The sequence below is a fragment of the Anas platyrhynchos genome, chromosome 1 (assembly GCF_047663525.1).
Source record: "Anas platyrhynchos isolate ZD024472 breed Pekin duck chromosome 1, IASCAAS_PekinDuck_T2T, whole genome shotgun sequence".
NCBI classification, from domain to species: domain Eukaryota; kingdom Metazoa; phylum Chordata; class Aves; order Anseriformes; family Anatidae; genus Anas; species Anas platyrhynchos.
Genome location: NC_092587.1, coordinates 166,710,198 through 166,727,383, shown reverse-complemented (window position 1 = coordinate 166,727,383; position 17,186 = coordinate 166,710,198). Strand labels below are relative to the sequence as shown.

Below are 17,186 nucleotides of genomic sequence, written 5' to 3'. Positions count from 1 at the left end.
GGAGCAAAGACTGAGTTTATTTCAGTAACTTGAACATGTTTGGTACCATGATCTAATCAGCTGTGAGTTATCCCTGAATTGTCTGTAGCACTGTTAAATGTTCTCTCCCTCCACACAGGATGTCCATATCCATGACAAGCCTGTGTTTCCAGGCTATACTTAAGGTTTGTTACAAAGCATGCTAGCTGAATTTTGCTAAAACTGAGTTGGGATCAATACAGATAGATAATTATGTTCCAAGGCCTGCAAATCTTTCCTAGCATTGTTTAATTAACTAGCATAAGTGTAACTAGGAATTTAAGGAGTTGGATAAGATGTCTGATAGAAAGGAATAGAGAAAGAAATAGTCTAACACAAATTTCAAGATGTAAGTGCACAAGCTGAGAAAAAAAAACAGGACAAGAAACAGTAAATCAGAACAAAGAATCTGATGGAACAGAAATACAAGACAGAGTAAACAAAACCTGAAAGGTCTACGGCATACAAAATGTGTTCTCTTTTAGCATGCAAAATTAATCTTATCGTTCCTTTTGGTCAGCAATTATTTGTGAAATTTCCTTTTAAATTGTATACTCAAGAAGGTATTTTTGAAGTCTTATTTTGTCTCCATACTGGGTTAGAGCTTAAAGGATAATGGTGCATTACCACTGCAAATTAGCAAGTAAGAAAAAATTAGAAAATAAGAAAATAAATTAAAGATCTTTGTGACCACCCTGAGTTTCTCATTCTTCAAGGTGACATTACAAAGGCACATAATGTTGTCATTTTTAAGGTAGTTTGGGCTTTATGTCACATTTTAAATGAAAGAACGTTATGGATTCAAATATGCATGCACATGAGGCAAATTAGAAAACACTGGAGCTAAACTTCCTGTGAAGTTCTCTTCACATCCATTTTTGGAGGTTGGTCCTTAACTACCTGACCACAACAAGAAACCTTCAGGTTTTCCAGCTCATAGAAAAAAAAAAAAAACAAACAACATTCTGCAAAGAAATCAAGGTGAGAGTGGAATATATTTGCTCTTTTCTAATTTTCCATTACCACACCCATTCTCCAAAGTTCTCAAAGATAACCAACAAAGTGCTGAAATAGCTTCACTTAAAAGTTATATAGTTTTTTTGCTTTCTTCTTTTCTTTCCTTTCTTAATCTATTCTTTTCTTAATCCATACCTGGATGTTATCTTTCATTGTCCATATGAACTGCACTGTGTGTTTGTGTGTGAACTTTCAGTGTAAGCTGAAGCAAAAGAACTTCATGCAGTACTTCAGTATCTCCAGAGTTTTGCTCCTAGTGGAACAACACTGTCCTTCACTTTCCTCTACCTGTACACTTACATAATTATACAGAATTATTATACAAAATAATTTATTGTTACTTATGATGTCTTTTGCTATTTTGTGCTGAGGTATTCTACATTTTGCAGCACTATTCCTGTACTATTAATTTTACATTCATACTGAGTAATAATGATTGTATCCATCTCATGCCTAATGACAACTACTTACACATTCTTCATTTCATGGGTCCCTAGCTAAAGATGTTCTGGATGACATCCAGAACAGCAAATCCACAAATAAACAAAATACACTTTCAGATGAAAATGTAGAGTACTACATAAATGAAGACTTTCTGACATTCGTAGAACCTGAGTTTCCAAAACATGGATCTCAAAAGGAACATTTTTTAACTTAAATTATATTTATTTACAGTTCCTGTTTCCTATTAAGAGGGTAAAGGACATTTATTATGTCATAAAATAAACAGCACATATCCTGATTAAATATATCAAAGCAAAGAGCATTTCAAGATTAAATTAATATTAATGTATTTAGAAAGGATTAAAACTGTATGTTATGAGCCATCCGTTTACAATTGAAGTTAAAATCAAATGTTCAGTAGCAAAATTATAACAAAATACTGTTAATTTAAATAATATACGGATGTCTTCTAGGAAACAGAAAGAGAAAACAGCTTGTGTTTAATACTTGCAGTCTTCATATGCAAGGGGAGACAAATTCAGACTACAAATCTTATTGTTGGTATTTCCTATCTTTTAATTACTTTATTTTGTGACCTTAGTATTCTTTCCTATTAATGCATTTCAGATACATTGTGTGTAAGAGCTTGTTTAGGAAAGATAAAAACAAATTTATTATGCATTAAAATGTAAAAACTATTCAGTGGGAAGTTCTGAGTTATTAACTCTGAATCATAATTTATTCAGAAACTTTATACATTATACAACCAAGTACCAGTTTATAACAGCAAATGAAAGTGACAATTTTTAAAAAAACTACGTAATTTTTTAAACTGAAACTTGACTAAGACAGCAATCTTCAAAAAATACATCACTGCTGTCATGCAATCCAAATAACGCATATAATGAGGTACTGTTTTGTAAGTATTTCTAGACCAAGAAATACACATAATCTCCTAGACTCTTATGTTGTGCTTACTGAGTCTAAGATACTTAACAGTTTGAAGATAAGAGATAATTAGAACTTAGCTCTAGAAATAGTAAATGAGTGTTCTGAAGGACACAGGTTATAAAAATATGTATCTATTTATTGGCAAGCAGCAAATGAAACTGTCAACATCTTTGACTGTAGGCAGTATCATGTATGCCTTGCAATACCTGTATACGCAAACTGAACAAGATCCCACAGTGCATTGGGGTCTATGCCTTCCATTTTGATCTCTTCTTGCTTGGCTTCACAAACATCACTTGTGAACATGGCAGCAAAGTAGTCAGAGACAGAACTGAGGACAAGTCTGCAAAAAAAGTTGGAAACTTGTGTCATTTGCATTGATCTATGTATTAGAAATTTCAGATCATCAAGGCTAATGTACTTTTAGAAACTCTTACTTTCAAAATAACTAAACAGTAGCAGGAGCAATACATTATGAATGCATGTAAGCAGCAAAATACAACATGACATTAATTCTAATTTGATTCTGCTTCCTGTGATATGAACCAAGTGGCACACCAGCATTTGCATATAAAACAGACATAGAAATTAGCTCTCAGTCTTTATGATAACTCTCCTATCCCTATTGTTAGCAAGATAACCTCTCTGTATCAAAGCCATCTTAATAGACATACAGATTCCATACTGTAGAGGTACTCTTAATTGACCTTAAAACAGTCTTTTTTTCGATAAACTTTACTAACAGCATGTAACTTAGTAAGATCCTTCAACCTTCAGTAAGAACTTTAATAGCTTAACATGCTATTTAATAAAAAATAAATAATCTAATGCAAGGATGTAAGGATGTTACTTTTTTAACAGAATCACATAATCATCTAGGTTGGAAGAGATCACCTAGTCCAACCTCTGACCTAACAAGTCCTCCACTAAACCATATCACTAAGCTCTGAATCTAAACATCTTTTTGTTGTTGTTGTTAAGAAACATTTCCAAAGGAAAATAATTTCAAAATATTTACACAATTTGCATGTCTTTTTTGAGGGTCTGATTTATGTACGTCAAACCAACGTTAACTACCAGGTATAGTTGTCATTTTACTGCCTTAGGCCAACACATTCATTTAAATAACATTTATAGTTATATTATTACTTTATTAGGAGTGAATATTCACAGATAATCTTGAGTTAGAAATCTGGCATAGCTATAAATAGCGTAACACACACTTCCATAAAATATGGTCATATTTCTTGCTTAACTTGAAAACATAAAATATAAAAACATTCATTGAAAACACAAGAATCACAAACAAAGAATTAGTAAACAGAGAGAAAATATCTACCCATCTGTATATAGCTAACGATTTCTTTCAAGAAAAGTTGCTGAAGTTAACATTCATCAGCCAGTGTGACAATTGATTGCTTTTGTTCTCTTAGCTTATCCGAATAGCAAAGTAAAATGTAACAGTTTGAATTACATTCATAATTTTATGGGCAGCAAAACACCACAGCACGCTCGCACTCCCCATACTCAGCGGTGTGCAAGGGAATATGATGAAGGCAAAAGGCTAACAGTTTTGAGGTAAGAATAACTTAATTTAGGGAAAAGAAAGTAAAATAAAGCTAAGCTGTGCAGATTCAGAGAGAGAAAACAATTATTCTCTACTTCTCTTTAATGAGCGATATCCTGCCACATCTTTGGAAGCAGGGGCTCAGTACACGTAGAGGTTGTTGGGGAAGACAGACATTTTGATAATGAGTCTCCATTCCCTTCCCCAGCTGTTACTGCTGAGTGTGACACCACACAATATGGGATATCCCATTGGTCAGTTTTGGTCAGCTGCCCCTGTGATGTCTCCTCCCCACCCCTGCCCACCCCCTACCTGCTGTTCTTGGAGAGTTGCAGGGAGTCATGGTGCTGTGGGACACAGCTCAGCAATAGACAAAGCACTGGTGCAATATCAGGGCTGTTTGAGCTGTAAGTGCAGAGCACTGCACTGCTGTAATGGGGTGCTGTGGGGGAAGTTAACTCCATCCCAGCCAGACCCAGCAAAGGCATCTATCAGGAACTATAACGTTTACATGTTAGATTAGTGCTGGCTCTCCTTGTCTTTAATTATGAGATTCTGGTAATTTGGTTCCACAGCCAAACTTCTCATTAATCAGTTCATAGTTATACAAACCAGTCAAAATGAAAACACTGCTGTAATGATATCTAATACTGGAAGGCAGCCTGAGATCAGTGTTCTGTGCAGCCTAGGACAGTTTCTGGAGAGGTCCCAGTAGACTGGAAACTGGCAAACGTTGTACCAATTTTCAAGAGGAGCAAGAAAGAAGACCCTTGCAACTACAAGCCTGTCAGTCTCACATCAGTGCTTGGTAAAATTATGGAGAAGATCATCCCTGAAGTTACTGAAGTGAACCTGGGGAACAATGCAGTCACTGGTCCCAGCCAATATGGGTTCACAAGGGGTAGGTCCGGTTTGACTACCTTCAGTTCCTTTTATGATAAGATCACCCATCTAGTCAATCAAGGGAAACCAGCTGATGTAATCTTTTTGGATTTCAGTAACACTTTTGACACAGTTTTCCATAGGATCCTACTGGACAAAATGTCCAGCATACAGCTAGACAACAGCATCACAAAATGAGTGAAAAATTGGCTGATAGGTAGGGCTCAAAGGGTTTTGGTAAATGGGTCCACATCAGGCTGGTGGATGGTCACTAATGTGGTTCCCCAAGGTTCCATTTTAGGGCCAGTTCTCTTCAATGATTTTATAAACAATTTGGATCTAGGACTAGAAGGTGTTTTGAGCAAATTTGCTGATGACCCTAAACTTGTAGAAGTTGTTGACTCTGTTGAAGGTAGAAAGGACTTGCAGAGTGATCTGGACAGATTGGAGAGCTGGGCAGTCACCAACCACATGAAGTTTAACAAGAGCAAGTGCCAGGTCCTGCACCTGGGAAAGGGCAATCCTGGCTATACGTACAGACTAACTGATGAGACACTGGAGAGCAGCCCTGAAGAGAGGGATCTGGGGGTTGTGGTTGATAGCAAGCTGAATATGAGCCAGCAGTGTGCCCTGGCAGCCAGGAGGGCCAACCATATCCTGGGGTGCATCAAGCACGGCATTGCTAGTTGGTCAAGGGAAGTGATTGTCATTGTCTTTCCTGCTCTACTCTGTGCTGGTGCGGCCTCACATTGAGTACTGTGTGCAGCTCTGGGCACCACAGTACAAAATGGATGTGAAACTATTGGAGACTGTCCAGAGAAGGGCTACAGAGATGGTGAAGGGCATAGAGGGGAAGACGTACAAGGAGCGGCTGAGGTCACTTGGCCTGAGGTTCTTCACTGAGAGGGTTGTCGCACACTGGAACAGACTCCCCAGGGAGGCTCCCCAGTCACAGCACCAAGCCTGTCAGGTTTTAAGAAGTGTTTGGACTGTGCTCTAAGTCATATAGTCTGAATTTTTGGGTAGACCTGAGTGGTGCCAGGAGTTGGACTCAATGATCCTCATAGGTCCCTTCCAACTCAGGATATTCTATGATTCTATGATTTACCTGCAGGTAGTGCAGCTTCAGAACATGTACAGGATCTTTACTTTGTCTCAAATGATGAGAAATGACTAATTGTTGTAGTGATTCCTTCTTATTGTGCACTCAACTTTGGTTATCATGAACTTTAGAAGATTCTAATTCATAAAAAGTCCATGTTCATGTAATTAATGTAACACTAGATGCCTACAAAAAAAATGAGATTGTAAATACACTTTGTTGCTACTCTGTTTTTTTTTTTTTTTTCATTTGTTTTCTTTCTTTTTTTTTTTTTTTTTAACACTCGGGTACTTTATTTTTTTGTTGTTATCATAGAATGGTTTGGGTTGGAAGGGACCTTAAACATCATCTGGTTCCAATTCCCAGCCATGGGCAGGGACAGCTTCCACTAGACCAGGTTACTCAAAGCCCCATCCAACCCCTGGCTTTTTTATTTCCAGGGATGGGACATCCACAGTTTCTCTGGGCAACCTCTGCCTCACCATCCTCATAGTAAAGAATTTCTTCTGAATATCTAATCTAAATCTACTCTTGTAATTTAAAGACATTCCCCCTTGTCATATCGCTACATTCTCTGGAAGAGTCCCTCTCCAGCTTTCTTGCAGGACTCCCTTAGATGCTGGAAGGCTGCTGGAAGATCTCCCTGGAGTCTTCTCTTCTCCAGGCGTAACAGCTTGTCTTCATAGGAGAGGTGCTCCAGCTGCTTTAATCATCTTCATGGCCTTCTGACATGCCCTCTGGACATGCTCTAACGGGTCTATGTCTTTCTTATGCTGTGGGCCCCAGAGCTGAACACAGTGCTCCAGGTGGGATCTCACAACAGCAGAGTAGAGGGTGAGAATTGTCTCCCTTGACCTGCTGGTCACTCTTCTTTTGATGCATTTAAGGATATGGCTGGCTTTCTGGGCTGCAAGTACATATTGCCAGTTCATGTTGAGTTTCTCTGCACACTGAGTCCTTCTCTTCAGGGATGCTCTCAATCCATTCTCCACCCAGCCTCTATTTGTGCTTGGGATTGCCCTGATCCACATGCAGGACCTTGCTCGTCAGGCCTTGTTGAACTTCATGAGGTTCATCATACAGGCCCACCTCTCTAGCCTGTCCATGTTCCTCTGGATGGCATCCCTTCCCCCAATATGAAAAGTGCACCACTTAGCTTGGTATTGTCTGCAAACTTGCTGAGGGTGCACTCAATCCCATTGTCCATGACACCAACAAAGGTGTTAATACTGGATCCCAATACTGATCCCTGAAGAATGCCAATCATCACTGGTCTCCACCTGGACACTGAGTTGTTGACAGCAGCTCTTTGAATGCAACCATCCAGCCAACTGCTTATCCACCAAATGGTCCATCCATCAAATATATGTCTCTCCAATGTAAAGACAAGGATGTTCAGGTCAGTATCTAATGCAAGTAGGTTAAAACTGTGGACATATTCCTTATTGCAGTCTCTGTAGGGTTCATACTTTGCCTATCCCCATTTCAATTACAAATGGGTTGGAAGACCAAACTCTATGGAATAAGATAAATCTCTATGGAATAAAAATACATTCAGGATAGCACCACCTCTGGCTGGAAAGGCCTTGAGACATAGTTCACCAATGGTTATTGAAATGTGTATGATGGCTGTGTTTCAAGATACGGATCTTGTAATATACTTTCAGTAGAAGAATACCGAAACCAAGGGAACTATCTGGTATTATTTTCTCTTGTCTGTGAAAATTATGTAAGCATTATCTATTATGCCCATTCTCTCTGATTTGTTCACAGTCATTTTCTTTCCTTCTTGCTTGCCAACAAACTGTCAGCTACTTCAGTTTTCTACACTGTCATTGCTTGTTCCTTCAAAAAACAAATTGTTTACTTTTTCAGAGTCAAGAGGAAGTTCTTTCTTAAAACAAGAAAGAAAGAGTGGTATCTCTAATATATGTTATCCCATTAATATATGTTATGCCATTGTAAGTCATGAGATTACTCTGAGCATGGAACGCTTAGAAAACCGGATGATCTGTCAATTCTAACTTTGTAAAATTACTTTAGTTGATTAATCTATGTACCTGTAGGCTGTAAAAGGCTAATAGATTCTAATAGATTCTAACAGATCTCAATTAGTAAGAACAAAATTATCAAACTATGTATCGGTCATCTGAACAGTACATAAAAACAGTAAGTCTCAGTAGTATCATGAATTCATGCATCTTTGAAAACTGAATTCTCAGAAACATGTTTTGTGTGAATTATTCCACTGTTCTTTCAAACATTCAAAAGTGATTTTTTATATTTTTCAGAAGATTGAGTTCAAAATCACAGTTTTTTTGTTTTTTTAATTTTCATATATGAGAACACATATATCTGTCTGTATAGACTTCGTTATCTGTATCTGCCAAATTGAAAAGATACAAATTTTACACAGATAAAAAAAAATCTGTAAAAGGCCACATGGCAATATTGTAAATATTGTGGGTTTTTCTGTGATTTTCTCCCCACTCTGTAAGTGAAATCTGTTCCTGTGCAGTTAACAAACAGAAAACAATTTTTGAGGTAATTTGGGTTAAATATCCACTCAGAATCATTATAATAGGGTAAGAGTCTTGCTAGCAATTCAGTAGTGCCACATTAGCTCATTAAAAAAACAGAAATGTAAACTTACTGCGCAAAGAAGCAGTCAGTGAGTATAGTATATAACAGTTAAAATTAATAAGTTGTCTCATACTTCTGTTATAACCAGTCTGTACCACGTGCTTATTTCATTTTTGAGAAATCAAAGAACAGAACTATATGATAACTTTTTTCTTCCTTACCATCTGAGTAATATTTATAAACTAACTTATTTTAAAGGCAGTTTTGTCTAGAACAGCTAAAAAATAGTAATAAAACCAAATAAGAAGAAACCAGTAAAATTTTCTCAAGCCCATAGACAGACAAATGGAATTCTAAAGAGAATAGATTAAACCTGAAACAAGAAAGTTCCTTTCTGTCTATAGTCAAACACTGTTTTATTACATTTTAATTTTATATAACAGATAGTTACAAATTGTAAGTGATATTGATAGTCTACACCATCTATACGATAGATGCCCTGTTTCCCCTCAGGACCATGCCTTTTGACACATTCTATTCCATTTTGTTTTTTCTTTTAATTCTTTCACTGTCTCTCAGACATTTAAGTGCAAATACAGTAAATTGATCCTTATTATTGATTCTTATTTTTGATCCTACAGTACAAACTGAAACATGATTTTTCAACCATTACATCTCTTAAGTTGACACAATGTTTTTAGGATTGTTACACAAATCTGACATTGTCATTTCCACTGTGTATTCACCCAGCACACAATGTCTGTAATTGTTTTTTGTTTTTGTTTGTTTGTTTGTTTTTTCCCAGAGATTTCAAGTAGTATACACATGCTACAGCTGCTAGACTTGATAACAGAATATGTTGTCTAATACAGTTTACCTGTGTCAGTTTGTGTCCTTGTGTTAATTTTAAAGGTGTCTGTTATTACAGCCAGTACTTTGTGCTGTTTTGAACCAGAAGAGAAATTTCAAAAAAGAGTGAGAGAAGACAGAAATATGAATCCAAGCAAATTATCAAAATCTGGGAATGGGCAAGAGAGGCAAAATGTCACAGTGATAAAAATAGGAGCTGATGAAGATCCGTTATGATACAAATACAATGCAGAGCTCAGTGCTTTTCTCCTGAAGAAAAAACACATCTTCGGACATAGAATATATATTTGAATGTATCATAAATAATCCACTATGATCTTTTACTGGTGTGCTTAATTATTATATTTATTCACTATAACTCCAAAAGAACAAGTGGTAAAAAGCTTTCAGGAGAAAGAAAAGTTCAGTTTTAGCTCCTTTGAACTATCAGAAGAGATGTCAGAAACACAGAGCTCAGGTCTGATGAAAGTACAGAGGTAGATCTGTGAAGTCATTAGAATAAATGACTGCTTAAACATTTCAATTTTTTTAGGTCTATTTGTCATCCTCCTCTTTTATTCTAGAGCTTCTTTGTACAAAGACAATACAACATAGCATCATTATTAATTCAAATTCATTCCTCATTCCTCCATATAGTTCCGTTTGGTCATGTCCTTGTATGTGGTCTTCAACCTCTTTTTTGGTGGTATGCTGTCATGTCTTGCTGACTCAAGTTATTCTTGTACGGCTTCCTTTGTCAATCTGATACCTACCTATTCTCCAAGTTGTCACCATCTTAATCTAACTATGTTTATTTTTACTTTTTAAATTATTATTATATATATGTGTATATTTATGTTCTACTTTGTTTAGCATGATGTGTGTTCTTTTGTCTTGTTTTGTTTTGTTTTTCCTTTAAACCACACAATTTAGGAAGGGAATTAAACACTGATGTCATGTGCCAATTTCAGGTATTTTGGGCCATCCAATTCATCTATAAGGGGCTGTTGCACACCTACGAAAGCACTGAACACTTCGGACCACATGATGAAAGCCAAGCAGCATGCTCCAAGGAATCTCAGACTAGGTAGCTGAATGCTGCTCTATTTCTAAGGCCTTTCAACCCTGTTTCTTTCACCCTTCAAAGTCTATTTCAATTACAGTACCTACTTCTACTCTATGAAGTAACAGCACTATTAGTCTTGTTTAATAACTTTGAAATTTCTTAATAAACAGTACCATTTATACATTCAAAATATCTCTGTACTTCTTTTTCAGTGCATCTCTTTTATTGTAAAACAGCACTAAAAGTGATTTCTGGGCCAAAACATGCCTGTCATGTAATTTCACATTGCTACAGTTCAGAACTCTATTTGCAGCTCCTTTTAGAAGAATAACTGACTGTAACCTCTATAGGAACTTACTCTCTGGGCAGGTCACAGTTACTTATGCAATGTGGCTAAAAATAGCATCTCTAATTCAAACATATTTGACATCTATACAACATCATATGCATAAATTCAGAACTTTAGCTCAGAATCACAGAATCACAAAACCATCTAGGTTGGAAGAGACCTCCAAATCACCTAGTCCAACCTCTGACCAAACACTAACCAGTCCTCCACTAAACCATATCACTAAGCTCTCCATCTAAACATCTTCTATAGACCTCCAGGAATGGTGACTCAGCTCTGGTGAGGGCTGCCCACTTCCCTGGGCCCACTTCCCTGGGCAGCCCATTACCCTTTCAGTAAAGAAGTTTTTCCTAATGTCCAACTCTACCTGGTGCAACTTTAGTCCATTCCCCCTCATCCTGTCACCAGGCACGTGGAAGAATAGACCAACCCCCACCTCTCTACAGTCTCCTTTAATGTACCTGTAGAGTGCGATAACGTTGCCCCTGAGCCTCCTTTTCTCCAGGCTGAACAATCCCAGCTCCCTCAGCCGCTCCTCGTAAGACTTGTTCTCCAGACCCATCACCAGCTTCGTCGCCCTTCTCTGGACTCACTCGAGCACCTTGATGACCTTCTGGTAGCAAGGGGCCCCAAACTGAACACAGTACTCGAGGTGCGGACTCACCAGAGCTGAGAACAGGGGGACAAGCACTTCCCTAGGCCTGCTGGCCACACCATTTCTTATACAAGCCAAGATGCTGTTGGCTTTCTTGTCCACCTGAGCACACTGCTGGCTCACATTCAGCTGACTATCAACCAATACTCCCAGGTCCTCTCTGCCAGGCAGCTCTCTAACCACTCATCTCCCAGCCTGTAGCTCTGCTTGGGGTTTTTGTGCCCCAGGTGCAGGACCCGGCACTTGGCTTTGTTAAACCTCATACAGTTGACTTCAGCCCATTGGTCCAGCCTATCTAGATCCTTCTGCAGAGCCTTCCTACCCTTGAGCAGATCAACACACTTGGTGTCGTTTGCAAACTTACTGAGGGTGCACTCGATCCCCTCATCCAGATCATTGATAAAGATACTCATGAGAACTGGCCCTAATACAGGGAACAATGAGCAACATGGTTATATAGTGGTCCTGGTAGTCACCGTAGCTAGCTTACAAACTAATTTTATACTTTCCTTTAATATTTTAGGTTAGAGAAAGTGGACTCCTATATTTAATATAAAAACAAAATACAATTTGATGCCATTTTGTCTCCATCCATTCTATCGTCCTGACTAGAAGTGTGACAATACTGAAATTTAGTTGATAATTGCTGGTGGAGCCTACATTTTGCTAAACAGTTAATCTTGAAGAAGACACACTCTTGGTCAGCAGCTCTCCATGCTCCAAACTGTGGGCTCAAATGAGTTATCAAACACAAGTAAATGAATTAGATGGCTCTTAGACTCTAACCTTCTCTGCACAGGGACTTTCCACATACTGTGTCATTGGCACCAGTTCCCTCAGATGGCTTAGGGCATCTCAGTTACCGTCAGACACAGGTGCCTAGGTAACTTACACTATAGACCTTCACTGATTACAGTAACATTACACACATGGCAAAATTGAAAACAAAATTTAACTGAAGAACCAACTTCAGGTTTTCAAAAATAATCTTCAGAATTCAAGGCCAATTTATGCTTGTGCAAAATCTTTAAATAGTACACAGTTATATGAATTTAAGATTTTTTATGTCTTATATACAAATAAAAACAGAAGAGTTCCTTGTGGAGACAAGAAATACCTTTGAAAGTATTAATGCCATTCTCAGTATCAGGAAATATTATATCTTAAGAAAAAAAAAAAAAAAAGAAAGAAAATGTTAGCAACTACATTTGTTTTCATGAGCATCTGTTACTGAGTAATGCAATAAAACAGTCTTAGGATATTGTGCTTTCTGTTTCTTTCAACTCCTGCCTTTATACCAACTTTCTTTCTCTGCCTTTTTTTTAAGCTCTCCTCCCAGCTTAACATCTTATCTTCTTTTTTGAGTTCTCAGTTTCTGTCTCAAAATTTTAATGATGCCATTATTTTCATAAACTTCACCTCTCTGTAGTAGCACTCAAAATATATTGAAAAAGTGGGCCTCTCTCCTTAGAGAACTAAAAAAGAGAACATACATTGCCGTTTGCTGAAAAACATTTATTAAACTTATCAGGATGATAGCAAGTAAATGCTATGCTACATTAGAGATGACTACCTATAAAGGGTTCAGTTTAATTTATTTAAGTATTTATGATGAAAAAAATAAATTTTGAGTGGAAAAACACAAACATGTTTTTCACTTTCAATTCAAATGCTTGCAGAAAGCTTTGAGTAGCCATACTAAAGCATTTATTTATTTGACATATACTCCCTAGCCTTCTGTGCCATACAGACTCTTACTGCCACAGTAGGAGTACCTCCTGCACCTTATCTTGAACATCAGGGAGAGCTAAAATGCCTGCATTTATTTGATATTAAGTAAAATCATCTGAACTCAAGATTTCTCATGATAAGATCATCTATAACTGAAAATTAAAAAAAAAAGGCACTTGATTTCTTGGTCTATTTCCATTCAAAATCTGTTTGTTTTTTTTTAATTGCACTATTTAACCAAGCACAGTGAAAGTTCAAATTACAAGTTGAAGATGTAAGTCATTTTAATATATTTTTTCATTTTTTGTTTTCATTGATTTTTCTGTTTATATTACAATTCATTCCCTGTTATATCTGCTTTTTAATTGAATAAGAATTGGTAGATTCTAAACTTAAAACATTTATTTTCTGCTAACATTGAATCTTGTTTTAAGCAGTCAAATTCTAACTAATGGTTTAAACTGGAGTCTGAATTTAGAGCTGCCTGTAACGTTTAGGCAATGCTGGCTGAGGGCTTTAATGAACTCTCCAATGCAAATCTTAAAGGTCTATGAATCATTTACCTTGACTTTAGCTGGTTTTTTTACAGTATGTTTTTGAAGTTTATTCAGCAGCTGTATGGTACTGAAACTACAGTATTGAAACACCATGCAATTCGAGTGAGTTATACTCACTCAAAACATCCAAATTATTTGTGGCAAATCTACATTTTTATTTTAATATTTTATAAATTTTAATAAATTACATTTTAATATTAAGATTATTGCTTATTAAAAAAATATTTTACTTTTGATTGCTTTGACTACATCACTGTAGTTCTGCACAACATCTACTCCCTTTGTGTGTGTGTGTTTCAGATTACGTTTACTAGATGCGATCTAGTTGCAACTGCAACTAGACATCTAGATGCAACTGCACTTGGCTGATTTCAACCTGGATACAGGTAGAAAGTGTCAGAATGTTTTTATTTGTTTGTTTGTTTTGTAACAGCAGTGGCCGAGTTCCTTTCAGGCACTTTCAAGTTACAATACTTCAAAGTTCTTGTCTTAAAGAAACTATAATCTAAATATGAAATGCAGAAAATGAGAAAAAAAATACACTATGCATCTCCAGCGTGAATGGAGAAACTAAAAACTCTATGTTAATAACATTATTAAATGAAGAGAGACTGTTAATAATGTGACAGTGTAACAGAACAAAGAAGAAATTATTTAAGCATTTTCTCTATTTAAGATGTATTACATTTTTACATTTTATTATTATCTCTACATGTTAAATCAATGCAGAAATAAAATTGGATTTTACTTCTTTTTTAACTTTATTTAAATGTCATTTAAATGTCATTTACTTTACCCCTCTGAAATGGCTGTTACAGAGGTCTTCCTACTTTCTCAGTATCCCTTCCCTATCATTACAATACGGGAGCCAACAAAAAGCTTCAGTAACAATAACTTTAAAGTTGTTTGAGTCACCAAAGCATTGAAAAGCTGTTATAACAAGACTAAGAGTTTGGTGCGGTACCTCCAAGTGGGAAACTATTGCTCCATGATAATGTTTTATGATCTATCTTGTAGTGTAACATTCTACCCTTATTTATGAGGAATAAAAATGTAAAAAAGAACAAAAATGAAGTAAATAGCAGTGCCAAAAATTACCTCGTCAGCATTCAGGCCATGGCCAGAGCTTGCCTGATATTCTTCCTATGAAAGTTATTGGAAGATAGGAAAAAATAATTACTATGAGGAATTAAACTAGAAATGACACAGTTTATAAACTGTGGAGGTGTCTAGAGAGATCCACAAGAACTGATAGCAGAATAACTATTTTTTTTGTCTTTCACTTCACTTGATGCAATATCCTGGCATTTTTTTTAACTGAATTTTAACTTTTATAGAAATAGAAACATTGAGACTATATGATTACATTAAAAAAAAATGTCTGCTTGTTTTTTACACTGCCACTTTGATTTTTTCTACATTGGAGGAAAATCATAATTTTAGGCAATAATTTTGAGTATTTTGTTTTTATTAATTTCTATTAGCATTCAGTAAGAATGGTAGTTTTTAATATGCTTTAATTTGCCCCAAATAAAATAATTTTAGGAAGATCTTTGTTCATAAGGGTTGCTTTTATCTTGGATAAGATTTTACAAAGTTTGTACAGGAAATGTTATACTTAACCTGTTCTACTGAATTTATAAACTCCATAAATACCAGTTGTCCACTGCTCTGCAAACAGTCTTATTATATGTTTTTAGGAATACAATATAAATATTATCTATCCTACCTTCCATAAAACATTAATTAGAGGGGGCACTCTGCTGGATATGCTTCTGAATACCCTTGGAAAAAAATAATAGACAGGACCTGTCAATGTTTTGTTTGTTTGTTTGTTTACATAGTCTGCTTTCAGGTCCTTATGTAGCAGGATGTATAGGGTATGAAATATCACTCTCGACAGAGGAAGATGTACTCAGCGAGCAGTTAAGTGAATTAGATGAGTCCGTAGGACCATGTATTCAAAGAGGAGCGGCTGAAAGAGCTCAACAATGTCACTGAGAGGATGTTCTCTTTTCTTTGACAGATAAAATGTGGGATGTTTCTCAAGACTGGAAAAAAGATTATTTCCATGTCTGTCCTCAGGAAGAAAGATGTGGGTAGCTATAGTCTGATTTTCCTGAACCAAAAATACCATGGAGCAAATCTGAATAGAATCTACATGCTGGATCACTAAAGACAATGAGGACAGTCATAAACTGGAAGAGGCTGCCAAAAGAGTAACCTTCACAGATGCCACTATTTAATGACCCTCAACAGGCCAATCTAACTTTGGACTTGGGCCTGCTTTGAACAGAAGATGTTGAATCAGACTCTAGTAGTTCTCTTCCAAATAAAATTATATTCTGGTATTGTTAACAGCCAACGTAAAAAGAGGTAGAAAGCCTTATTCTGTGCTTGTTCAGCTACACCTGTCTGAAACAAAATAGAGCAAGCACTATAAAATAAACAGAAAATTCAGAACACCCTTCTCTTCATTTTTACTTGTTGAACAACATTCCAGTTTATTCAGAACATAAGGTTTTCAATTCTTCATAATTCAAAAGTTGTTTGGCCTATTCTTTGATAACTAGTCTTTTGACTGCAGACTAAAGAGAAGTAGAAAATCAAATAGAAAGTTGTCTGAAGGTTTATTAGAAAATCTAAATCAGATTTTGGTTATTATTTCATGGTCAATCCTCTTGTTATTAAGGTATTTGCCCAGCTCCAGAAGGATTTAGATATGCTGTAGAATTGAAATGACAAATGTGAAATTAAATTTACTACTGACAGAGAGGAATACAAACATGAACAGCTGTCTTAAAAATATTGGGATGAATTAACTAAACTAATTAAAAGAAAAACTTTAAGTTTACTCTGTCTCTTTCTCTACAAACTATGCAGTTTAACAAAATATTTAAAACAGGCAAAAAAATATACTGGTAAAAATATAGTTGAGTATTTTAAATAATCTATATTTAACAGGGCAAACTACCTATAATATTCCTGTGTATCTAATAAGTATTTTTTTTCCAACCAGCTTAAGAATGTAGATTCAGGACTGTATTTGCTTTATTTTTTTACCACATCTGTGTTGGAAAATATGAAAAGCAAAAACAGACCAAGTAACTGTCAAGGAAGAACAACCAATTTCTCATGTTTTCTACAAAATTCCATTCATTCAATAATGTATAGGGATGTAAAACTGGACACAGATTAGAAGACCTTAGGTCATTACCCCTCTATTTCTTTTTTCTTGATGGAAAGCACCTTAAGGCAAATCCTGCAGCTCTGGAACACTGTAAATGTAGATGGACAGCAAGACTGAAATTTAATATTATTCTCTTTGTACTTGATATACCCATAAGGGAAAAATCCTGGTGTTTCAGATAAAAGTAACATCAGCTGACAACTACCAGGGGTGCATAAGGTGTCA

General features: G+C 36.1%; 1 protein-coding gene across 1 annotated transcript in view; it reads right to left on the bottom strand.

The window, feature by feature from the left end:
- KLHL1 (kelch like family member 1) overlaps positions 1 to 17,186 on the bottom strand; it is a 245,005-nt gene that overhangs the window by 150,594 nt on the left and 77,225 nt on the right. The window contains exon 3 of the mRNA XM_027472827.3: positions 2,637 to 2,773. Coding sequence (XP_027328628.1) covers positions 2,637 to 2,773 — 137 coding nt within the window. The remainder of the gene's footprint in view (positions 1 to 2,636; positions 2,774 to 17,186) is intronic.